Genomic DNA, 27,658 nt, shown 5'->3' on the forward strand with positions numbered 1-27,658 from the left:
CTGAAATCCTGCAGCGCCTGCAAGGTCAAGAAAGCACATATACAGGCCCGTCTGAAGTTTGCCAATGAACATCTGAATGATTCAGTGGAGAACTGGTTGAAAGTGTTGTGGTCAGATGAGACCAAAATCGAGCTCTTTGGCATCAACTCAACTCGCCATGTTTGGAGGAGGAGGAATGCTGCCTATGACCCCTAGAACACCATCCCCACCGTCAAACATGGAGGTGGAAACATTATGCTTTGGGGGTGTTTTTCTGCTAAGGGGACAGGACAACTTCACCGCATCAAAGGGACGATGGACGGGGCCATGTACCGTCAAATCTTGGGTGAGAACCTCCTTCCCTCAGCCAGGGCATTGAAATGGGTCGTGGATGGGTGTTCCAGCATGACAATGACCCAAAGCACATGGCCAAGGCAACAAAGGAGTGGCTCAAGAAGAAGCACATTAAGGTCCTGGAGTGGCCTAGCCAGTCTCCAGACCTTAATCGCATAGAATATCTGTGGAGGGAGCTGAAGGTTTGAGTTGCCAAACGTCAGCCTCGAAACCTTAATGACTTGGAGAAGATCTGCAAAGAGGAGTGGGACAAAATCCCTCCTGAGATTTGTGTAAACCTGGTGGCCAACTACAAGAAACGTCTGACCTCTGTGATTGCCAACAAGGGTTTTGCCACCAAGTACTAAGTCATGTTTTGCAGAGGGGTCAAATAATTATTTCCCTCATTAAAATGCAAATCAATGTATAACATTTTTGACATGCGTTTTTCTGGATTTCTTTGTTGTTATTCTGTCTCTCACTGTTCAAATAAACCTACCATTAAAATTATAGACTGATCATGTCTTTGTCAGTGGGCAAACGTACAAAATCAGCAGGGGATCAAATACTTTTTTCCCTCACTGTATACTCTTCATTCTACTCAGATTCTGAAACAACTATACTCTTCATTCTACTCAGATTCTGAAACAACTATACTCTTCATTCTACTCAGATTCTGAAACAACTATACTCTTCATTCTACTCAGATTCTTCAATCTCCAGTAAACCTAAGGTCATATGTCATCCATACCAGGTGGCCGGTCCTGTGGCGAGGGAGGTAGAACAGAGACTGACTGAGGCGACGTGCAGGCACAGGTGAGAAGCAGGACACGTCGGGTGTTGATGACGTCTGTATTGTATGATGATGAGGTGCAGTTCCAAAAGGTGTCTGAGTTGTGAAAGACGGACAGAGACCTGCACACTGTTGGACGCCCCTGCCGTTTTATTGTGCAACAGTTCGACCTTAAAAAAAAGAGATCGTTCGGGATATCTACTTTCCCCAGAGTCAGATGAACTCCTAGCATGCTAGCTGTTCCTGTAGACTTCCAGTCGTTGCGCTAACGCTAGTTAGCATTTGCTCGTGAAACTACCTGTAACTTCCTTCATACTGGATGCAGAGACATACAAATGGTATCCACAAGTTCATCTGACTCTGGGGAAGTAGATAAACGGCCAACTATCCCTTTTGAAAACGTCAGGAGTATTCACCAGGAGTATTCACCAGGAGTATTCACCAGGAGTATTCACCAGGAGTATTCACCAGGAGTATTCACCAGGAGTGTTCACCAGGAGTATTCACCAGGAGTATTCCCCAGGAGTATTCACCAGGAGTATTCACCAGGAGTGTTCACCAGGAGTGTTCACCAGGAGTATTCACCAGGAGTGTTCACCAGGAGTATTCACCAGGAGTATTCACCAGAGTGCGGGTATCTATCCTTTCGTGACTTTACGTGTTGAACCCTAAAATTAGTGTCTGTGATGTCATCCTCAGGCTCCAACAGAAGCTGTGTCAGAACCAGGGGCCGGTCCAGATCCCCTACGTCTGTTCCCCCTTCTCCTCATTGGGGGAGGCTGTGACACACCTGTTGCCATACCACGCCTGTGCCGGACACCTGCCTAGTCAGGACGACTTCAACTTAGGTCAGAACACTGGTTTTAATTCACTCTGTAGAGACTGTCAGTGCACTCTTTGGAAAGGGTTCTGCGTGGAACCCGAAAGGGTTTTAACTGGAACTCAAAAGGGTTCCTCAAAAAGTTATAATAATAATAATAAATAATAATAATAATAATAATAAATAATAATCCCATGGGGCCAGCCGAACAACCCTAGAATGTTCTAGATATACCCTTTTTTTCTTCTTCTTTTCTTAAGAACGTAGTAAAGGCAGGGGCTTGATGGGAAATGTAGTTCCACACGCCATTATCAGTATCTTTGTGTATCTGTACTCTGTACGTAGGGTTATTGACATGCGTCCCGTCTCTCTCCAGTGGACGAGCAGTTTGTCACTGTGTCAAGGTTCCTACTGAAACGCTCCAAGGACATGCTCAACAAATACAGACAGCTGCTGCTGGGAGAGACACTGGTATGACGCAGTCCACTGTTCCCACACGTCACGATCCCACGTCTTTTCCTTCTACATTCTCCATTAAATCATATCACAAAAAATGGCTTTGCTAAAGTTCTCATTTGTTTTACTCTTTATATTTTATGCTTTTATGGATGGAAATTCCTCTGACCATTCCAAGTTTTGGAATTCCTCAAGGCTTAGGAGCACCACTCTTTCTCAATTTTAAATGCTACTGCTTGGTGATGCTATTCGGATACACAGCGTCAATTTTTTACTGATACACAGACAATGCAAAGCTGCTGATGCAGGCTTAATAAGTACATGTGTTTTGGTCGTGTTTCAGATTATTTTGTGCCCAATAGAAATGTAATGGTAAATAATGTATTGTGTCATTTTGGAGTCACTTTTATTGTAGATAAGAATATAATATGTTTCTAAACACTTCTACATTAAATGTGGATGCTACCATGATTACGGATAGTCCTGAATGAAACGTGAATAATGATGAGTGAGAAAGTTACAGACGCACAAATATCATATCCCCAAGACATGCTAACCTCTCACCATTACAATAACAGGTGAGGTGGGTATGATATTTGTGCATCTGTAACTTTCTCACTCATCATTATTCACAATTCATTCAGGACTATCCGTAACCATGGTAGCATCCAGATTAATGTAGAAGTGTTTAGAAACATATTCTATTCTTATTTACAATTAAAGTGACTCCAAAATGACACAATACATTATTCCTATTGGGCACAAAATAATCAAAATAATCTGAAACACAACCTAAACAAATAGAAAATGCATCCCCCAAAAATGTGTAGAGTCACAAGCTTGATGTAATCATTGTGTGCTGTGAATATGGGATCAAATACTTAACTTTTTACTACACATATAAGTGAATTAGGCCCAATACTTTTGGTCCCCTAAAATGGGGGGACTATGTACAAAAAGTGCTATAATTTCTAAACGGTTTACCTGATATGGATTTAAATACCCTCACATTAAATCTGACAGTCTGCACTTTAACCTCATAGTTTGATTTCAAATCCAAACTTTTGAAGTATAGAGCCAAAAGAAGGAGAAATGCTTCACTGTCCCAATAATTACTGAGGTCACTGTATGTACCAATGTCCCCGTGTATCAATGTGAACAGCAGGTGATTCCGTCGGCAGAGATGGTGATGCTGGATCGTCTGTTCCTCCAATCAGAGAGGTTCTCCCTGGGGGAGGACCGGCGCAGGGCCCGTAGAGACCCAGGTTAGTACCGTGGGGAAGATGCACTATATATACAGCAGTATGTGGACACCCCTTCAAATTAGTGGATTTGGCTATTTGAGCCACACGCGTTGCTGACAGGTGTATAAAATCGAGCACACAGCCATGCAATCTCCATAGACAAACATTGACAGTAGAATGACCCTTACTGAAGAGCTCAGTGACTTTCAACGTGGCACCGTCATAGGATGCCACCTTTCCAACAAGTCAGTTCGTCATATTTCTGCCCTGCTAGAGCTGCCCCGGTCAACTGTAAGTGCTGTTATTGTGAAGTGGAAACGTCTAGGAGCAACAACAGCTCAGCCGCGAAGTGGTAGGCCACACAAGCTCACAGAACGGGGTTTGGTGGATACCAGGAGAACACTACCTGCCCCAATGCATAGTGCCAACTGTAAAGTTTGGTGGAGGAGGAATAATGGTCTGGGGCTGTTTTTCATGGTTCGGGCTAGGCCCCTTAGTTCCAGTGAAGGGAAATCGTAACGGTACAGCATACAATGACATTCTAGATGATTCTGTGCTTCCAACTTTGTGGCAACAGTTTGGGGAAGGCCCTTTCCTGTTTCAGCATGACAATGCCCCCGTGCACAAAGCGAGGTCCATACAGAAATGGTTTGTCGAGATCGGTGTGGAAGAACTTGACTGGCCTGCACAGGGCCCTGACCTCAACCCCATTGAACATCATTGGGATGAATTGGAACGCCGACTGTGAGCCGGTCCTAATCGCCCAACATCAGTGCCCGACCTCACTAATGCTCTTGTGGCTGAACGGAAGCAAGTCCCTGCAGCAATGTTCCAACATCTAGTGGAAAGCCTTCCCAGAAGAGTGGATGGAGGCTGTTATAGCAGCAAAGGGGGGACCAACTCCATATTAATGCCCACGAGCAGGTGTCCACATACTTTTGATCATGTAGTGTGTCCACAGGTACAGGTCACCTATCTACTGGGCTAAAAGTGAAGCACTTTGGTGGTTTAGTGGACGTTTAACCAGAAACGTACTTTTAATGTTGGTGCGGTCTTTCTTTGAAGTTAAATGAGCTCTTCTGTGAACATAGTCAGTCAGTGTTATGGAATGCACCGGTATGTAAAGTTCTCTCCCCTTGTACCTTATGCTTGGATCTTCCACAGAGTCCTTCCTGATGGCCCTGCATGCATCGGAGTCCTCCAGCTCATCCCGTGTGGGGCTGGGTCAGTCCGGCAGCCCCCCCTCCCCCCCAGCTTGGACCAGACTCTCCGACCGACCCCCGGGACTCAGGACCTACCACTCCTCCAGCCGCGGAGGCCTCAAGCTCACCATCAAACACAAGGCTGGATCCAGGATGGTGGTTCACAACTCAGCCTGTGACACCATGCAATCCACTGCCCCATCTGGTCACAAGCGGTACTACACCGGCCAGCTGACCAATGGGAGTGGTGATCTGACTGAGCAAAACCTGCAGGGCTCCTCCCATAGGACCTCCTGCCATCCAATCAGTGAGGAGATGTCAAACGGAGCCCTGCCCTCCAAAGCAGTAGAGGACGTCCCACATGGTGACAGCAGGGAATCTGTAGCACAGATTCAGACAGCAGTACTGGGTTCACAATATGTAAGTTCCCCAAACTCCATTACTATGCCGAGCTTAGACCCACAGACTGCCTGCCTAGAGCTTCCCCCTCAAGACCCTGGAGAGGTGAGTGCCCCCAAACTGAAACGCTTCAGGCCCACGCTTCCGGACCTCCCTTCCCAGGCGGACAGGCACAGCTACAGACCCCAGCCCCGTCCCCAGACCAGCTACAGGCCCCAGCCCCTTCCCCAGACCAGCGACAGGCTTCAGCCTCTTCCCCAGACCAGCAACAGGGCCGAGCCCCTTCCCCAGATCAGCTACAGACCCCAGCCCCGTCCCCAGACCAGCGACAGACCCCAGCCTCTTCCCCAGACCAGCAACAGGGCCGAGCCCCTTCCCCAGACCAGCTACAGACCCCAGACCCTTCCCCAGATCAGCTACAGACCCCAGCCCCGTCCCCAGACCAGCGACAGGCTTCAGCCTCTTCCCCAGACCAGCAACAGGGCCGAGCCCCTTCCCCAGACCAGCAACAGGGCCGAGCCCCTTCCCCAGACCAGCGACAGGCCCCAGACCCTTCCCCAGACCAGCTACAGACCCCAGCCCCGTCCCCAGACCAGCGACAGGCTTCAGCCTCTTCCCCAGACCAGCGACAGGCTTCAGCCTCTTCCCCAGACCAGCGACAGGGCCGAGCCCCTTCCCCAGACCAGCAACAGGGCCGAGCCCCTTCCCCAGACCAGCAACAGGGCCGAGCCCCTTCCCCAGACCAGCAACAGGGCCGAGCCCCTTCCCCAGACCAGCGACAGGCCCCAGACCCTTCCCCAGACCAGCTACAGACCCCAGCCCCGTCCCCAGACCAGCAACAGACCCCAGCCTCTTCCCCAGACCAGCAACAGGGCCGAGCCCCTTCCCCAGACCAGCGACAGGGCCCAGGCTAGTCCCCGCCCCCCACCCCCCCTGCCAGAGGACAACACCCTCAGTGAACACCTGCAGAGTGCCATCGACAGCATCCTGGAGCTGCAGCGCCTGCAGGGGCCCACGGCGGCGTCCCAGCCATGGCTCCAGGGGGCGTGCCCGGCCGCAGGCCCCGCCTCCCTGCTGGACCAGGCCATCACTAGCATCCTACAGGGAAACCTCTAGAGACTCCTGAGAGGAGGGACACCTGGAGGGACACCTGGAGGGACGGAGGGGGAAGAACTCAAGCCTGTTTCAAAGCGTTCAAGTCTGGCTTAACCAAGCTAGGAATGACGAGGCACTAAAAGGAAATGCAGAGAAATTTAGACCAAGCATTATCTTCTAGACGGCCTTCTAGATACTTCGTTTGATGTACATGTGAGATGACATCTAATTCAGTAGGAGATATACCGTGTCAGTGGTAGTTTGAGGATTCAGAAGAGCACGACGCCAGGTGTAACCGAACCGTCATCTTATTTATAAGGAACAGTGAGAAACAGAGACAGGAGCGCAGCAGACTGAGATTATTCATTTGATACTTTTTTTTTAAAGGTTTTGTTCAAATGTGAATTATTATTATTTTGCTTTATAGTACTAAGAAAACCCTACGGTGTATTTATTTCAATAATCTGTGCCAACTGTGTAAAATGTGATTATTGGGTTGATTAAGAGCAGAAGGGGTCTTCATGTGAATCTCTGTGCCTGGGGGTAGGGGGTAGGGGGTAAGGTGTAAGGGGTAGGGGGTAGAGGGTAGAGGGTAGAGGGTGAGTTTGAGTGAGTCAGTATTTTTAGGAACATTGTGAATGACCTGATGATGCAACATAACGGTTCCCCCAACCTGACAGACTCCGTCGGACTGTTGAACCCCAAATAAACTATGTTCATCTGGGGTGTATTCACTACGAACAAGCGGAAGAAATCGGGGGCGAAACAGGGACCTACCTGACCTTTCTCCAATAGAATCTCTTGTTTCCGTTTGCAAAATGTTTTCTGTTGCAAAACGTTTTGCTGCGGTGTGCATCCCTGAATACACCCCTGAATACACCAGCAAATGGCAACATTGCATCTCTGAATGTATCCCATACATACATACGTCCACAGGAGTCACAGCGAAAAGAGAAAATAACTGACGGAGTGAAAGATTCAGTCCGTTTTTCATTCACGCTGGATTCTAACTGTGATTTGAATGTCTTTTCTTTTTTTTGGGGGGGTTAAGAGACAAGAACAGATCCCAAACTTCTTAACAAGCAAGCAATAAGAGAGGGTCTCTGTGTGTCTGTGGGGGGGGGGGGGTTCTGTAGCGTAGTGAGAGGTTTTGCAGGTCTCCATGTGCGTCCCAAATGACACCCCTTATTCCCTGGTCAAAAACTAGTGCACTAAATAGGGAGCCATTTGGGGACGCAACATATACCTGGCCTCCTTACACACTACACTACCCACCCGGCACCAGAACCTGACTGGAGCGCTCACCTGCATCTTCTACCAGCCTTGGAACAAAAAAAAACCCTCGGAGAATCATCAGCTTCATATATGATCCTGAATTAGGCTGTTTACGTTGTTCTGTTCATCCTTCATGTTCAAGGCTGAAGAATTACCTCTTAAAAAGGGAAGACACAAATGTGAAGGAAAAAAAAAACGTTAAAAGCAGTCACTGTTTGGCTTTTGTAAACTTGACAATCTATCATTCGTGTAAAAAAAAAAAAAAAAAGGCAAATGAATGTGAAGTGTTACACATTTTCAATACTTTTATTTTTTATTGAGACGTTTTGTCTTTTGTATTACCTTTAGTCTACCGATACTCTGAAAATGACCGTTAAACTGAGAGCACTGGATATGTTGAAAGTAGAGCAATGCGTTTCTGTGTGTGAACACCACTCCGGAAACCATTTGAGTAAATTGGGAGAGTCACCTTTTGGTAGTTCAGGGTTTTTAAATCACACACGCAGTTCCAATGTATTGAACAAAATGTGAATTTTGTTATGCAGTAATAAGAGTTCATAGCACAGTGCTGCTAGGGAAGGCGATAGATAATGCAGCAGTCAATAATGATACCAACAGAGGGGGATTGATTGATCCGAGGCTTGTTCGGTAACCAAGCGTTGGTCGATAGAAATGCCATCAATAGAGCTGACGTGATTCCTTATTCAACATGTCAGAGGCACGTTTGTTCTATACTGAACAAAAATATAAAAACGCAACATGTAAAGTGTTGGTCCCATGTTTCATGAGCTGAAATAAATGATCCCGGAAATGTTCCATAAATGCACAAAAAAAAGCTTATTTCTCTTAAATCTGAGGAGTATTTCTGTCTGAAATAAAGCCCTTTCGTGGGAGAAAAAACCTCATTCTGATTGGCTGAGCCTGGCTCCCCAGTGGGTGGGCCTGGCTCCCCAGTGGGTGTGTCTACGCCCTCCCAGGCCCACCCATGGCTACGCCCCCTGCCCAGTCATGTGAATTCCATAGATTAGGGCCTACTGAATTTATTTCAATTGACTTGATTTCCATATATGAACTTTAACTCAGTCAAACCGTTGAAATGGTTGCATTTAATATTTTTGTTCAGTATACATATTTTACTGCTGAACGTAACAAAAACATTGCATCCCTTCTGAACCTGCCTCAAGGTCATGTTCGTGTCCTTCGAGACATTCCCCTATCACGTTCGTTGAGGAGCACTGAACCAAACAAAAACGTCCTGTTTGAATTTGAGAACATTTGGGCGAATGAGGGACCTTCTACTTGTTGAGCTATTTTGGTTTGTTGTTTTGACTGAACTGCGAAACTAGAGTGTGTGATTGGACGGCCCATAAGACCCTGGTCAAAAGTTGAGCACTGTACAGGAAACCGGGCGTAATTTAAAGACGGCCCATGTAATACACTGATTCAACAAAAAGACAAAACCATTTGACTAACAGATTGTTCTAACGGCAAAATCAAGAGGCCTTAACACCACTACACTGGACTGGAGAAACGTAATACTGACAACATCCCACTAAAGACTCCTTGGCGCTGAACGACATGAGAAGCGATTCCTTCATTTTACGAAAATGTAAAAGGACAACGCTTTTGTACAACATTTTTTTACAGACTATTAAACTGATTTTGTATTAAAACAAAGTGTTCATTGTGTTTCTCGTGGCGAAAAGGGTCAATTTTCCTTCACATTCAACCAACGGCGGTTTTCCGTCTCATTCAACCGATCTGCGTCTTGATATAAATAAAACATGTAGACAGAGCGAGAGGAGATGAAGATTAGGCAGAGATGAACTGACCTGAACAATCCCCATCCACTCTGAACAATCCCCATCCACTCTGAACAATCCCCATCCACTCTGAACAATCCCCATCCACTCTGAACAATCCCCATCCACTCTGAACAATCCCCATCCACTCTGAACAATCCCCATCCACTCTGAACAATCCCCATCCACTCTGAACAATCCCCATCCACTCTGAACAATCCCCATCCACTCTGAACAATCCCCATCCACTCTGAACAATCAAAACAAGTCTCACAGGTACACAAATCTGAGCTTTTATTTTACAATATTAGGGAAACTGAACAGCTTCTATGGGGGTTACATCTGGACAAAACTGAACAGCTTCTATGGGGGTTACATCTGGACAAAACTGAACAGCTTCTATGGGGGTTACATCTGGACAAATGTAAATAAAAAAGAAAAAGCTGCTGGTTTCTTCAATTTAAACAAAAATGCAATTGTTGTCATGCTCAAGAACATGAAAATGTCTGCTTTGCAAACAGGTTAACCGCTCTGCACACGAAGGCCATCATTCTTTACCAACCAATGAAGCTAGTCACTCTCAGGCTACCTGTACATAGAAGCTGGTACTTCTCTCAATCTGAAATGACTCTGAGGGGGAAAGGAGGTTGGAATGGAACTGTTGTAGAGGAATGAGGAGGACGCGCCCTGATGTTTTGGGGGTTAAGTTAGTTTCTCTTCTAGTGAGGGGAAGAGTCACACTAAAACATGTGACGTGAGGTGTCCTGATTAGAGAGAGAGAACACATCCGTGACCAACGCAGTGAACAGGGTGCCATTTGGGATGCATCAAATACAGTACAGGAGGAAGTGATGTCACATCACCAAAGACCACCATCCTACGCTCGACGTCGTCCTACTGAACCTGAGAACGGCGCCCTTACTCACTAACCCCCATAGGCCCTGTTCAAAAGGAGTGCACCGTACAGGGAAAAGGGGGCCATTTGTGACGCATCCAATGTCTGGTCGTCCGATCACAATGTCTGATCTATCGAAGACGATAAACAATGGGGACCTCAGTCATTGTGTTATCGAAAAATTGAAGTTACCTTTGCAAAGCAAACCATTGATTTCTGCACGCACACAAACGCATAGGAATTATTATCATCATTAGGGCTGAAAACCTGCAGGGGAAATTATAATTTATATTTAATGAGAGTTAAGAGCAGGTTTCAGCGTGGCCTAAAATACATGATTTTCTGAACTTGGTGAAAACCACATTTCACATTTTTATATTGATATACATAGGGCTGGTTTCCTGGCCCCAGATTAAGTCTAGTTCTGGAGAATTCCCATTGAAACGGCTCTTTAGACCAGGACCAGTCAATCTGCCTGGGAAACCAAACCACAGTGTTGGTTAAAAAGTGTCCATTTGCAATATCATTTGATCATGGATCCTGCAGCACTGGATCAGGAGTTCTTGATCCTGGATTCCGTTACCTCTGTCAGAACAAAAAAAAGGTCCATCTCCCCAGGCTCCAGTTCTGTCAGAACAAAAAGGTCCATCTCCCCAGGCTCCAGTTAGGCCCCATCTGAAATGGCTCTAGATAACGCACCACTAGGGGACCTGGGCAAAAGTAGTGCACTATATAAGGAATAGGGCGCCATTCCCACACACAGCAAATGTCTCTGGGTCTGGTTCATTGAGGGCCTGTAGGGGGCTATTTGAGTTCAAGCAAAGCCCATGAGTCACTCCGAGTCTGTCTGTCTGGTACCATGGAGGAACGAGGCACCACAGGGTCAGGGTGACAGACTGCCTCTTCACAAAAGGAGCGCCAGACACTGTAGTCAGTCTGTCAGCTCTCTGGGATCCAGTGTGGATAACGCTGCTGCTGTTTTAAAAAAACTAAATGGTGATCCAGAGAAGCTGATAGATAAACGGAGAGAGAGGGAGAGCCTGGGTACCAATCCATTTCCTGTCACGTCACGCCAAAACAGACCGGCCTTTCAGGCTAAGGAAGACTGTAGTTCAGTTGAGCTGGATGAGCAGGTCCTCGCCGTATTTGCGTAGGAACTTGCTGTGGTTGTGGCTGACGGACCAGAGAGGAGGCAGGTAGCGCGGTGTCATGGTGGACAGGAAGTGCTGCCTCCAGCGGCGCTCCAGGCCCATCAACCCCTTCAGCCCCTGCTCGGCATGCGCCTGCACAACCTTCAGCCCATGGGGAACGTAGCTCTCGTTGAAGATCCTGGGAGGGGGAGAGGGGTGAAGAAAGAGGTTCCAGCGGCCACAGATTTAAGAAAATAAACAAAATCATAAAATTCATAGTTTATAATATATGCCACAGATTCTAATCCAAAGTGACTTACAGTACAGAGAGTGCATACATTTAGAGTATATGCATATGATCCCTGCGGGAATTGAACCCACAACCTTGGCATTGCTTGCTCCTCCACAACCTCTCTCATCGTGTCTCAAGGCCTGTAGCCCTCTGCAGTGTCTGTGGTGATACCCACCTTCTGACTACCACCTCCACCCACCCCTACCTGTGGTGATATCCACCTCCTGACTACCACCTCCACCCACCCCTACCCTACCTGTGGTGATATCCACCTCCTGACTACCACCTCCACCCACCCCTACCCTACCTGTGGTGATATCCACCTCCTGACTACCACCTCCACCCACCCCTACCCTACCTGTGGTGATATCCACCTCCTGACTACCACCACCACCACCCACCCCTACCCTACCTGTGGTGATACCCACCTCCTGACTACCACCACCTCCACCCACCCCTACCCTACCTGTGGTGATACCCACCTCCTGACTACCACCACCTCCACCCACCCCTACCCTACCTGTGGTGATACCCACCTCCTGACTACCACCTCCACCCACTCCTACACTACCTGTGGTGATATCCACCTCCTGACTACCACCTCCACCCACCCCCTACCCTACCTGTGGTGATATCCACCTCCTGACTACCACCTCCACCCACCCCTACCCTACCTGTGGTGATATCCACCTCCTGACTACCACCACCACCCACCCCTACCTGTGGTGATATCCACCTCCTGACTACCACCTCCACCCACCCCTACCCTACCTGTGGTGCTATCCACCTCCTGACTACTACCACCTCCACCCACCCCTACCCTACCTGTGGTGATATCCACCTCCTGTCTACCACCACCTCCACCCACCCCTACCCTACCTGTGGTGATATCCACCTCCTGACTACCACCTCCACCCACCCCTACCTGTGGTGATATCCACCTCCTGTCTACCACCACCTCCACCCACCCCTACCCTACCTGTGGTGATATCCACCTCCTGACTACCACCTCCACCCACCCCTACCCTACCTGTGGTGATATCCACCTCCTGACTACCACCTCCACCCACCCCTACCCTACCTGTGGTGATATCCACCTCCTGACTACCACCTCCACCCACCCCTACCCTACCTGTGGTGATATCCACCTCCTGACTACCACCTCCACCCACCCCTACCCTACCTGTGGTGATATCCACCTCCTGACTACCACCTCCACCCACCCCTACCCTACCTGTGGTGATATCCACCTCCTGACTACCACCTCCACCCACCACTACCCTACCTGTGGTGATATCCACCTCCTGACTACCACCTCCTCCACCCACCCCTACCCTACCTGTGGTGATATCCACCTCCTGACTACCACCACCACCCACCCCTACCCTACCTGTGGTGATATCCACCTCCTGACTACCACCTCCACCCACCCCTACCTGTGGTGATATCCACCTCCTGACTACTACCACCTCCACCCACCCCTACCTGTGGTGATATCCACCTCCTGACTACCACCTCCACCCACCCCTACCTGTGGTGATATCCACCTCCTGACTACTACCACCTCCACCCTACCTGTGGTGATATCCACCTCCTGTCTACCACCACCACCACCCACCCCTACCTGTGGTGATATCCACCTCCTGACTACTACCACCTCCACCCACCCCTACCTACCTGTGGTGATATCCACCTCCTGACTACCACCTCCACCCACCCCTACCTGTGGTGATATCCACCTCCTGACTACCACCACCTCCACCCACCCCTACCCTACCTGTGGTGATACCCACCTCCTGACTACCACCACCACCACCCACCCCTACCCTACCTGTGGTGATATCCACCTCCTGACTACCACCACCTCCACTCTACCCTACCTGTGGTGATATCCACCTCCTGACTACCACCACCACCACCCACCCCTACCCTACCTGTGGTGATATCCACCTCCTGACTACCACCACCTCCACCCACCCCTACCTGTGGTGATATCCACCTCCTGACTACTACCACCTCCACCCACCCCTACCTGTGGTGATATCCACCTCCTGACTACCACCTCCACCCACCCCTACCTGTGGTGATATCCACCTCCTGACTACTACCACCTCCACCCTACCTGTGGTGATATCCACCTCCTGTCTACCACCACCACCACCCACCCCTACCTGTGGTGATATCCACCTCCTGACTACTACCACCTCCACCCACCCCTACCTACCTGTGGTGATATCCACCTCCTGACTACCACCTCCACCCACCCCTACCTGTGGTGATATCCACCTCCTGACTACCACCACCTCCACCCACCCCTACCCTACCTGTGGTGATATCCACCTCCTGACTACCACCTCCACCCACCACTACCCTACCTGTGGTGATATCCACCTCCTGACTACCACCTCCACCCACTCCTACCCTACCTGTGGTGATATCCACCTCCTGACTACCACCTCCACCCACTCCTACCCTACCTGTGGTGATATCCACCTCCTGACTACCACCTCCACCCACCCCTACCCTACCTGTGGTGATATCCACCTCCTGACTACCACCACCTCCACTCTACCCTACCTGTGGTGATATCCACCTCCTGACTACTACCACCTCCACCCACCACTACCCTACCTGTGGTGATATCCACCTCCTGTCTACCACCTCCACCCACCCCTACCCTACCTGTGGTGATATCCACCTCCTGACTACCACCTCCTCCACCCACCCCTACCCTACCTGTGGTGATATCCACCTCCTGACTACCACCACCTCCACCCACCCCTACCTGTGGTGATATCCACCTCCTGACTACCACCACCTCCACCCACCCCTACCTGTGGTGATATCCACCTCCTGACTACCACCACCTCCACCCACCCCTACCCTAAGCGAGGGCGTACTCATTACTGAAACCGTTCAAGAAGCAAACAGCAAAACGATAGTTTCTATTGGACAAATTCAGGTAGGTCCCTCCCAGTTTCGTTCGCTTCACGTTTTGCAACAGAATCGGTGTAAGGAATACACCCCCGGTCTATACCCCTCCGTCACCCCAATACCCTCACCGTGTCTCCTGGGTTCAGCGCCACCTCCTACCCCTCCACCACCCCTCTCCCCTGGTCTCACCGTGCCTCCAGGCCCGTGCAGTGTCTGGGTTCAGCGCCACCTCCTTCCCCTCCACCACCCCTCTCCCCTGGTCTCACCGTGCCTCCAGGCCTGTGCAGTGTCTGGGTTCAGCGCCACCTCCACCACCCCTCTCCCCTGGTCTCACCGTGCCTCCAGGCCTGTGCAGTGTCTGGGTTCAGCGCCACCTCCTACCCCTCCACCACCCCTCTCCCCTGGTCTCACCGTGCCTCCAGGCCTGTGCAGTGTCTGGGTTCAGCGCCACCCCTCTCCCCTGGTCTCACCGTGCCTCCAGGCCCGTGCAGTGTCTGGGTTCAGCGCCACCTCCTTCCCCTCCACCACCCCTCTCCCCTGGTCTCACCGTGCCTCCAGGCCTGTGCAGTGTCTGGGTTCAGCGCCACCCCTCTCCCCTGGTCTCACCGTGCCTCCAGGCCTGTGCAGTGTCTGGGTTCAGCGCCACCCCTCTCCCCTGGTCTCACCGTGCCTCCAGGCCCGTGCAGTGTCTGGGTTCAGCGCCACCTCCTACCCCTCCACCACCCCTCTCCCCTGGTCTCACCGTGTCTCCAGGCCTGCAGCACTCTGCAGTGTGTCGGTCGTCAGCTCCACGTCGGGGTCGTTGAAGAAGCTCCTGATGACTTCCTTCAGCTCGTCTCTCCGGGACCCAGGGAGCCCCTCGCCAGCAGTGAGGAGGGCACGGGCTGCAGAACGAACTCTCCTCCGGTCAGAGTCCTCCAGGAGACGCACCCCTTCCTCACACCCCTGGGGTTACAAAATTATCCATTTCAGTTGAGTATCGCAATATTAATTTTTTGACGACATTATATCTATACTCGAAGTCAGAGTATAAAAAAAATATCCATCTTTTTAAAATGGTGCGTCAACATGTTTTCAGCACTTTTATTTCCATGACTGATCAAAAGTCACTCATGACTCCCTCGTCCCTCTGCATCAGACATATGGTCATGACTCCCTCGTCCCTCTGCATCAGACATATGGTCATGACTCCCTCGTCCCTCTGCATCAGACATATGGTCATGACTCCCTCGTCCCTCTGCATCAGACATATGGTCATGACTCCCTCGTCCCTCTGCATCAGACATATGGTGAGCAATAGGTTTAAAACATCAAATTTCCCTCCATATACAGTGGGGAAAAAAAGTATTTAGTCAGCCACCAATTGTGCAAGTTCTCACACTTAAAAAGATGAGAGAGGCCTGTAATTTTCATCATAGGTACACGTCAACTATGACAGAAATTGAGTAAAAATAATCCAGAAAATCACATTGTAGGATTTTTAATGAATGTATTTGCAAATTATGGTGGAAAATAAGTATTTGGTCACCTACAAACAAGCAAGATTTCTGGCTCTCACAGACCTGTAACTTCTTCTTTAAGAGGCTCCTCTGTCCTCCACTTGTTACCTGTATTAATGGCACCTGTTTGAACTTGTTATCAGTATAAAAGACACCTGTCCACAACCTCAAACAGTCACACTCCAAACTCCACTATGGCCAAGACCAAAGAGCTGTCAAAGGACACCAGAAACAAAATTGTAGACCTGCACCAGGCTGGGAAGACTGAATCTGCAATAGGTAAGCAGCTTGGTTTGAAGAAATCAACTGTGGGAGCAATTATTAGGAAATGGAAGACATACAAGACCACTGATAATCTCCCTCGATCTGGGGCTCAACGGAAGATCTCACCCCGTGGGGTCAAAATGATCACAAGAACAGTGAGCAAAAATCCCAGAACCACACGGGGGGACCTAGTGAATGACCTGCAGAGAGCTGGGACCAAAGTAACAAAGCCTACCATCAATAACACACTACGTCGCCAGGGACTCAAATCCTGCAGTGCCAGACGTGTCCCCCTGCTTAAGCCAGTACATGTCCAGGTCCGTCTGAAGTTTGCTAGAGTGCATTTGGATGATCCAGAAGAGGATTGGGAGAATGTCATATGGTCAGATGAAACCAAAATAGAACTTTTTGGTAAAAACTCAACTCGTCGTGTTTGGAGGACAAAGAATGCTGAGTTGCATCCAAAGAACACCATACCTACTGTGAAGCATGGGGGTGGAAACATCATGCTTTGGGGCTGTTTTTCTGCAAAGGGACCAGGACGACTGATCTGTGTTAAGGAAAGAATGAATGGGGCCATGTATCGTGAGATTTTGAGTGAAAACCTCCTTCCATCAGCAAGGGCATTGAAGATGAAACTTGGCTGGGTCTTTCAGCATGACAATGATCCCAAACACACCGCCCGGGCAACGAAGGAGTGGCTTCGTAAGAAGCATTTCAAGGTCCTGGAGTGGCCTAGCCAGTCTCCAGATCTCAACCCCATAGAAAATCTTTGGAGGGAGTTGAAAGTCCGTGTTGCCCAGCGACAGCCCCAAAACATCACTGCTCTAGAGGAGATCTGCATGGAGGAATGGGCCAAAATACCAGCAACAGTGTGTGAAAACCTTGTGAAGACTTACAGAAAACGTTTGACCTGTGTCCTTGCCAGCAAAGGGTATATAACAAAGTATTGAGAAACTTTTATTATTGACCAAATACTTATTTTCCACCATCATTTGCAAATAAATTCATTAAAAATCCTACAATGTGATTTTCTGGAAAAAAAATTCTAATTTTGTCTGTCATAGTTGACGTGTACCTATGATGAAAATTACAGGCCTCTCTCATCTTTTTAAGTGGGAGAACTTGCACAATTGGTGGCTGACTAAATACTTTTTTTCCCCACTGTAGAACACCCCCCCCACATAGAACCCCCCCCCCATATTGAATTGGCACCTAAGTATCGTGATTATATCCTATCGTGAGGTCCTTGGCAATTCCCAGCCCCAACACACCCCTCCCAGCCCTAACACACCCCCACCCCTCCCAGCCCTAACACACCCCCACCCCCTCCCAGCCCTAATACCCCCCCCCCTCCCAGCCCTAACACACCCCCCCCCCTCCCAGCCCTAATACCCCCCCCCCCTCCCAGCCCTAATACCCCCCCCCCCTCCCAGCCCTAACACCCCCCTCCCCTCCCAGCCCTAACACCCCCCTCCCAGCCCTAACACCCCCCTCCCAGCCCTAACACACCCCCACCCCTCCCAGCCCTAACACACCCCCACCCCTCCCAGCCCTAACACACCCCCACCCCTCCCAGCCCTAACACACCCCCACCCCTCCCAGCCCTAACACACCCCTCCCAGCCCTAACACACCCCTCCCAGCCCTAACACACCCCCACCCCTCCCAGCCCTAACACACCCCTCCCAGCCCTAACACCCCCCCACCCCTCCCAGCCCTAACACACCCCCACCCCTCCCAGCCCTAACACACCCCTCCCAGCCCTAACACACCCCTCCCAGCCCTAACACCCCCCCACCCCTCCCAGCCCTAACACACCCCTCCCACCCCTAACACCCCCCCACCCCTCCCAGCCCTAACACACCCCTCCCAGCCCTAACACCCCCCCACCCCTCCCAGCCCTAACACCCCCCCACCCCTCCCAGCCCTAACACCCCCCCACCCCTCCCAGCCCTAACACCCCCCCACCCCTCCCAGCCCTAACACACCCCCACCCCTCCCAGCCCTAACACCCCCCTCCCAGCCCCAACACACCCCCACCCCTCCCAGCCCTAACACCCCCCCACCCCTCCCAGCCCTAACACCCCCCTCCCAGCCCTAACACACCCCCACCCCTCCCAGCCCTAACACACCCCCACCCCTCCCAGCCCTAACACACCCCTCCCAGCCCTAACCCACCCCTCCCAGCCCCAACACACCCCTCCCAGTCCTACCTGGGGGGCAGCATGTTCATCAGCCAGCTGCTGCTTCAGGAAGCCGTCGTGGACGTTGGAGGCCCCGTGACAGGAAGTGCACAGCAGCAAGATGTCATGGGAGTTGTGGTCCTTCATCTCCGTGGGGAAGTGACGTCTGTACTCGTGAGGAACGATGTTCTTCCTGTAGGAGCAAGAAGAGGGGGATGAGGAGGGGGCGTTCATTAGGTCAAAGCAGGGGGCAGTGACCAGGTCGGTGCAGGGGGCGTTCATTAGGTCAAAGCAGGGGGCAGAGACCAGGTCGGTGCAGTGGGCAGTGACCAGGTCGGTGCAGGGGACAGTGACCAGGTCGGTGCAGGGGACAGTGACCAGGTCGGTGCAGGGGACAGTGACCAGGTCGGTGCAGGGGACAGTGACCAGGTCAAAGCAGGGGACAGTGACCAGGTCAAAGCAGGGGACAGTGACCAGGTCAAAGCAGGGGACAGTGACCAGGTCAAAGCAGGGGACAGTGACCAGGTCAAAGCAGGGGACAGTGACCAGGTCAAAGCAGGGGACAGTGACCAGGTCAAAGCAGGGGACAGTGACCAGGTCAAAGCAGAGGGCGTGAACGTCGTTATATACATCGAGCTGCTAGCGTTCCAGACGTCAATGTAGCACTTCCACTTCCTCCCCCATTAGGCGGTCTCATTGAACGGTCATGGCCTCCCCCATTAGGCGGTCTATTGAACGGTCATGGCCTCCACCTGAATAAAGGTTCGTTACGCTGCAAATTATAGGTCTTTTCACATTAATAAATAGTACTAAGCCCAGCTCTTTATGGTGGAGAGGGACCAACCTGATGTAGGAGTTATCTTTGCCACACCACACACCCAGGTTCTCCTCACCTGATATAGGAGTCGTTCTGGCCACACCCACAGGTTCTCCTCACCTAATATAGGAGTCGTTCTGGCCACACCCACAGGTTCTCCTCACCTAATATAGGAGTCGTTCTGGCCACACCCACAGGTTCTCCTCACCTAATATAGGAGTCGTTCTGGCCACACCCAGGTTCTCCTCACCTAATATAGGAGTCGTTCTGGCCACACCCAGGTTCTCCTCACCTAATATAGGAGTCGTTCTGGCCACACCCACAGGTTCTCCTCACCTAATATAGGAGTCGTTCTGGCCACACCCAGGTTCTCCTCACCTAATATAGGAGTCGTTCTGGCCACACCCACAGGTTCTCCTCACCTAATATAGGAGTCGTTCTGGCCACACCCAGGTTCTCCTCACCTAATATAGGAGTCGTTCTGGCCACACCCAGGTTCTCCTCACCTAATATAGGAGTCGTTCTGGCCACACCCACAGGTTCTCCTCACCTAATATAGGAGTCGTTCTGGCCACACCCAGGTTCTCCTCACCTAATATAGGAGTCGTTCTGGCCACACCCAGGTTCTCCTCACCTAATATAGGAGTCGTTCTGGCCACACCCAGGTTCTCCTCACCTAATATAGGAGTCGTTCTGGCCACACCCAGGTTCTCCTCACCTAATATAGGAGTCGTTCTGGCCACACCCAGGTTCTCCTCACCTAATATAGGAGTCGTTCTGACCACACCCACAGGTTCTCCTCACCTAATATAGGAGTCGTTCTTGCCACACACCACACACAGGTTCTCTTTGGCAGTCAGATAGTAGTCCTGCTGGGAGTCTGGACGTCCCGACGGCTCAAACAGCAGACGCACGATGAAGGGATCCTCACTCTGCAGCACTGGAGGCAGAGAGGAGAGAGAGGAGAGGGGGAATTTAGTGTCAACTTCAAAATAAAGTGAACTGGGGTTTTGTAAAAAGTCCATTTTTAAACCTCATTTAACAGTATGAAACCAACTATGATAGTAAAGTACTCCAATTAAACTGTTATTTCATATCAAGATACTTGATCCGTTTTGGCAGTGCTGTATGTTGTGGTGTACCTCCGATTCCTTTATCCAGGTACCACTTGGCCTTCTTCTTGTCACAGGTACAGAGGGGCTGTCCATCCGGGGCATGGAGGAAACAGTTGTCATAGAGGGGGGACTTCCTGCAACAAACAGCGATGGGAAAACCTGGTCAGTCACTACACTGATACAGAGCGGAGCTGCCCAAAACGTGGTTAGGAAAATGTCAATGATCTGCGAAACCTGCAACTGCTGCCCGGACCTATGTTGCACCAGTTGGTCATAACTCTAAAAAGTGCTCTAGGTCGGAGGTATAAATTATTACTTGTCCCACCACCTGGGTGTAACTCCTATGAGCTATGACTGTGCGTAGATTCAACGCCTAGTAGTTTTATTTGGGACCAACTTCAGCATGACACCCACAGAAAACAGCAGTCTATATTTTCCAAAGAAAGCGAGTCACGTGTTCCCATTTCACAACTTCCGCGGGCTTTTGGAGTTGCCTGTGCGCGAGCCAATAGCAAACAATAACACACGTGACTTATGCTACCTCATAGCATGCTAACCGTGTCTGATCACAGTGATCGATTAGCTACCACCACAGAGATCAAATTATAAAATACAGCCTACAGACGGAGATTCTTGTGAAACAAAAATCATTTATGACCACTCACACCTCCATTTAGCTAACATTTCCCAGCCTATTGTTAGCAAATATCCAAAACTGAGATTCAGTTAAAACAAAATCTGACTGATTGATTTACCAAGACCTCACGCTTGTCTCAAAGCAGCACGATGGCGCCGTCCCAATCAAAACGCTGCTGAAATTATAGTTGACCACATGTGGCTATTGCAGGTGGCTTAGTGGTTAAGAGCGTTGTGCCAGTAATCGAAAGGTCGCTGGTTCTAATCCCCGAGCCGACTAGGTGAAAAATCTGTCGATGTGCCCTTGAGCAAGGCACTTAACCCTAAATGCTCCTGTAAGTCGCTCTGGATAAGAGCGTCTGCTAAATGACAAAAAAAATCAAATAAATAAGAAGCCTACTTTAATTCAATGTTTGTCATTCAGTGATATTCATTCCCACAGTAATTATGTTGTGGTTACGCCTCGACCACACCGATAGTGTCATTCCCCAAAATGGTACGCAGAATCATCTGGATATGTGTGCAATAAAAGTTCAACATTCACCTTCTGCTACCGTTTCTGTCAAGCAGTCTAAGCATACAGTTTGACGCATATGTTCGAGAAATCCAACATATCCACCACACAGAACTCACCTCAACCACAATGCTGCAAGGCAAACGCAGCGTTCCATTTGAAATGAATGTCATTCTGGGGTACCAAAATGCAATGACAATGTCGGTGTGATCGAGACGTTAATGGATAGTGGTAGGCATTGCGAAATGACGTGCATCGCAAACTTTAGAACCAGGGTTGCCAGGTCGAGCTAAATTCCCTAGCCCAATGACTACTCAAAACCTGCCACAAAGCATGAAACTAGCCCAATTTGTTTTCCTGCACCAAGACAGGAGTTGCCACATTTAGCCAATAAATCATTTTCCCAGAACGTTATCGAGCGAATTAAGGAGGAATATCAACGTAACTTGTAACGACTGGTTTTCCATCAAAATAATATTATCGCAAGAGAAAAGATCATTCGCCCTTACTAAACTTACCTGATAGTTTTCCATCAATGTATGTCGATTTAACTCGTCTGACTGCTGTGTAAATAAATCCATTCTGCGCATGTGCATAATAGATAAATCCAACAGGAGAGTTTGAGGGATGAAAGTTGGACAAAGGAGCTCGAAAAAATGTTAGGCTATATTCGGGCAATTGTGCCGTTATTACGTGCCCGATGTTAAGACCACAACAAACCATTATACACGGCCTATTTTGCTAGATTGACTTGTCATTTCAATAGGCTAGGCCTACTCAAATCTGGGTTTATGATTGCAATTCAACTTTGCCATGGTTTGGTTAGCTAGATGCAGGTAGCCCTATAGCCCCTGATTGCCTAGGCTACCGTAGGCTAGATGTAAAATGGACGATTTAGCAGCTTGCTTAGTTCAAATTGACAGACTAATTTATATATCATGAATAGCGCTGCTGTTTCCCAATAGCCAGCTGGAACATGCTACTGGGGATGGGGTCGTAGTTTAAATCACTGAATCATATATTTAATTATATAGACAATGGCGCAACTTTCACTGGACCTTATTTCTTGATGCGCATCAGTTCTAGCTGGGTTGGAAAATGTCTCCATAATGACAATCTAAAAACAGCCTAGCCCACACCTGTCCACCTGGCAGACTAGCCCACACCTGTCCACCTGGCAGACTAGCCCACACCTGTCCATCCTGGCAGACTAGCCCACACCTACCCACCTGGCAGACTAGCCCACACCTGTCCATCCTGGCAGACTAGCCCACACCTGTCCATCCTGGCAGACTAGCCCACACCTGTCCACCTGGCAGACTAGCCCACACCTGTCCACCTGGCAGACTAGCCCACACCTGTCCACCTGGCAGACTAGCCCACACCTGTCCATCCTGGCAGACTAGCCCACACCTGTCCACCTGGCAGACTAGCCCACACCTGTCCACCTGGCAGACTAGCCCACACCTGTCCACCTGGCAGACTAGCCCACACCTGTCCATCCTGGCAGACTAGCCCACACCTGTCCATCCTGGCAGACTAGCCCACACCTGTCCATCCTGGCAGACTAGCCCACACCTGTCCATCCTGGCAGACTAGCCCAGACATGGCCACCTGGCAGACTAGCCCACACCTGTCCACCTGGCAGACTAGCCCACACCTGTCCACCTGGCAGACTAGCCCACACCTGTCCACCTGGCAGACTAGCAGACTAGCCCACACCTACCTACCTGGCAGACTAGCCCACACCTACCCACCTGGCAGAGTAGCCCAGACATGGCCACCTGGCAGACTAGCAGACTAGCCCACACCTGTCCACCTGGCAGACTAGCAGACTAGCCCACACCTACCCACCTGGCAGACTAGCCCACACCTACCCACCTGGCAGACTAGCCCACACCTGTCCACCTGGCAGAGTAGCAGACTAGCCCACACCTACCCACCTGGCAGACTAGCCCACACCTGTCCACCTGGCAGACTAGCAGACTAGCCCACACCTGTCCACCTGGCAGACTAGCAGACTAGCCCACACCTACCCACCTGGCAGACTAGCCCACACCTACCCACCTGGCAGACTAGCCCACACCTGTCCACCTGGCAGAGTAGCAGACTAGCCCACACCTACCCACCTGGCAGACTAGCCCACACCTGTCCACCTGGCAGACTAGCAGACTAGCCCACACCTACCTACCTGGCAGACTAGCCCACACCTGTCCACCTGGCAGACTAGCAGACTAGCCCACACCTGGCCACCTGGCAGACTAGCAGACTAGCCCACACCTGGCCACCTGGCAGACTAGCAGACTAGCCCACACCTACCCACCTGGCAGACTAGCCTACACCTGTCCACCTGGCAGACTAGCAGACTAGCCCACACCTGGCCACCTGGCAGACTAGCAGACTAGCCCACACCTGTCCACCTGGCAGACTAGCAGACTAGCCCACACCTGTCCACCTGGCAGACTAGCAGACTAGCCCACACCTGTCCACCTGGCAGACTAGCAGACTAGCCCACACCTGTCCACCTGGCAGACTAGCAGACTAGCCCACACCTGTCCACCTGGCAGACTAGCAGACTAGCCCACACCTGGCCACCTGGCAGACTAGCAGACTAGCCCACACCTACCCACCTGGCAGACTAGCCCACACCTACCCACCTGGCAGACTAGCCCACACCTACCCACCTGGCAGACTAGCAGACTAGCCCACACCTACCTACCTGGCAGACTAGCCGACTAGCCCACACCTACCCACCTGGCAGAGTAGCAGACTAGCCCACACCTACCCGCCTGGCAGACTAGCCCACACCTACCCACCTGGCAGACTAGCAGACTAGCCCACACCTACCCACCTGGCAGACTAGCAGACTAGCCCACACCTACCTACCTGGCAGACTAGCCGACTAGCCCACACCTACCCACCTGGCAGACTAGCCCACACCTACCCACCTGGCAGACTAGCCCACACCTACCCACCTGGCAGACTAGCAGACTAGCCCACACCTACCCACCTGGCAGAGTAGCCCACACCTACCCACCTGGCAGACTAGCAGACTAGCCCACACCTACCTACCTGGCAGACTAGCCGACTAGCCCACACCTACCCACCTGGCAGACTAGCAGACTAGCCCACACCTACCCACCTGGCAGAGTAGCCCACACCTACCCACCTGGCAGACTAGCCCACACCTACCTACCTGGCAGACTAGCCGACTAGCCCACACCTACCCACCTGGCAGACTAGCAGACTAGCCCACACCTACCCACCTGGCAGACTAGCAGACTAGCCCACACCTACCCGCCTGGCAGACTAGCAGACTAGCCCACACCTACCCACCTGGCAGACTAGCAGACTAGCCCACACCTACCCACCTGGCAGAGTAGCCCACACCTACCCACCTGGCAGAGTAGCCCACACCTACCCACCTGGCAGACTAGCCCACACCTACCCACCTGGCAGACTAGCCCACACCTACCCACCTGGCAGACTAGCCCACACCTACCCGCCTGGCAGACTAGCCCACACCTACCCGCCTGGCAGACTAGCCCACACCTACCCACCTGGCAGACTAGCAGACTAGCCCACACCTACCCACCTGGCAGACTAGCAGACTAGCCCACACCTACCCGCCTGGCAGACTAGCCCACACCTACCCGCCTGGCAGACTAGCAGACTAGCCCACACCTACCCACCTGGCAGACTAGCCCACACCTACCCGCCTGGCAGACTAGCAGACTAGCCCACACCTACCCACCTGGCAGACTAGCAGACTAGCCCACACCTACCCGCCTGGCAGACTAGCCCACACCTACCCGCCTGGCAGACTAGCAGACTAGCCCACACCTACCCGCCTGGCAGACTAGCCCACACCTACCCGCCTGGCAGACTAGCCCACACCTACCCGCCTGGCAGACTAGCCCACACCTACCCACCTGGCAGACTAGCCCACACCTACCTACCTGGCAGAGTAGCCCACACCTACCTACCTGGCAGACTAGCCGACTAGCCCACACCTACCCACCTGGCAGACTAGCCCACACCTACCTACCTGGCAGACTAGCAGACTAGCCCACACCTACCCACCTGGCAGAGTAGCCCACACCTACCCACCTGGCAGACTAGCAGACTAGCCCACACCTACCCACCTGGCAGAGTAGCCCACACCTACCCACCTGGCAGAGTAGCCCACACCTACCCGCCTGGCAGAGTAGCCCACACCTACCCACCTGGCAGACTAGCAGACTAGCCCACACCTACCCACCTGGCAGACTAGCAGACTAGCCCACACCTACCCACCTGGCAGAGTAGCCCACACCTACCCGCCTGGCAGAGTAGCCCACACCTACCCACCTGGCAGACTAGCCCACACCTACCTACCTGGCAGAGTAGCCCACACCTACCCGCCTGGCAGAGTAGCCAACACCTACCCACCTGGCAGACTAGCAGACTAGCCCACACCTACCCACCTGGCAGAGTAGCAGAGTAGCCCACACCTACCCACCTGGCAGACTAGCAGACTAGCCCACACCTACCCGCCTGGCAGACTAGCAGACTAGCCCACACCTACCCGCCTGGCAGACTAGCAGACTAGCCCACACCTACCCACCTGGCAGAGTAGCAGAGTAGCCCACACCTACCCACCTGGCAGACTAGCAGACTAGCCCACACCTACCCGCCTGGCAGACTAGCAGACTAGCCCACACCTACCCACCTGGCAGACTAGCAGACTAGCCCACACCTACCCGCCTGGCAGAGTAGCCCACACCTACCCACCTGGCAGAGTAGCCCACACCTACCCACCTGGCAGACTAGCCCACACCTACCCACCTGGCAGAGTAGCCCACACCTACCCACCTGGCAGAGTAGCCCACACCTACCCACCTGGCAGAGTAGCCCACACCTACCCACCTGGCAGACTAGCCCACACCTACCTACCTGGCAGACTAGCAGACTAGCCCACACCTACCCACCTGGCAGACTAGCCCACACCTACCTACCTGGCAGAGTAGCCCACACCTACCCACCTGGCAGAGTAGCCCACACCTACCTACCTGGCAGACTAGCCCACACCTACCCACCTGGCAGACTAGCCCACACCTACCCACCTGGCAGACTAGCCCACACCTACCCACCTGGCAGACTAGCAGACTAGCCCACACCTACCCACCTGGCAGACTAGCCCACACCTACCCACCTGGCAGACTAGCAGACTAGCCCACACCTACCCATCTGGCAGAGTAGCCCACACCTACCCACCTGGCAGACTAGCCCACACCTACCCACCTGGCAGACTAGCAGACTAGCCCACACCTACCCATCTGGCAGAGTAGCCCACACCTACCCACCTGGCAGACTAGCAGACTAGCCCACACCTACCCACCTGGCAGAGTAGCCCACACCTACCCATCTGGCAGAGTAGCCCACACCTACCCATCTGGCAGACTAGCAGACTAGCCCACACCTACCTACCTGGCAGACTAGCCCACACCTACCCACCTGGCAGACTAGCAGACTAGCCCACACCTACCTACCTGGCAGACTAGCCCACACCTACCTACCTGGCAGACTAGCCCACACCTACCCACCTGGCAGACTAGCAGACTAGCCCACACCTACCCACCTGGCAGACTAGCAGACTAGCCCACACCTACCCACCTGGCAGACTAGCAGACTAGCCCACACCTACCCACCTGGCAGACTAGCAGACTAGCCCACACCTACCTACCTGGCAGACTAGCCCACACCTACCCACCTGGCAGACTAGCAGACTAGCCCACACCTACCCACCTAGCAGACTAGCCCACACCTACCCACCTGGCAGACTAGCAGACTAGCCCACACCTACCTACCTGGCAGACTAGCCCACACCTACCCACCTGGCAGACTAGCAGACTAGCCCACACCTACCCACCTGGCAGACTAGCCTACACCTACCCACCTGGCAGAGTAGCAGACTAGCCCACACCTACCCACCTGGCA

At 51.8% G+C, this 27,658-nt stretch overlaps 1 protein-coding gene across 1 annotated transcript in view; it reads right to left on the reverse strand.

Moving 5' to 3' along the window:
- Positions 1-9,675: 9,675 nt before the first annotated feature.
- The window catches only part of LOC311102785 (exonuclease 3'-5' domain-containing protein 2-like), a 28,051-nt gene continuing 10,068 nt past the window's right edge, over positions 9,676-27,658 (reverse strand). Inside the window, exons 7-11 of the mRNA XM_084144199.1 lie at positions 20,557-20,663; positions 20,219-20,354; positions 18,628-18,790; positions 15,392-15,594; positions 9,676-11,622 (exon numbers count right to left, since the gene is read on the reverse strand). Coding sequence (XP_084000325.1) covers positions 11,406-11,622; positions 15,392-15,594; positions 18,628-18,790; positions 20,219-20,354; positions 20,557-20,663 — 826 coding nt within the window. The 3' untranslated portion in view covers positions 9,676-11,405. The remainder of the gene's footprint in view (positions 11,623-15,391; positions 15,595-18,627; positions 18,791-20,218; positions 20,355-20,556; positions 20,664-27,658) is intronic.

Source organism: Coregonus lavaretus, assembly GCF_964263955.1.
Source record: "Coregonus lavaretus genome assembly, chromosome: 27".
In the NCBI taxonomy this organism is placed as follows: domain Eukaryota; kingdom Metazoa; phylum Chordata; class Actinopteri; order Salmoniformes; family Salmonidae; genus Coregonus; species Coregonus lavaretus.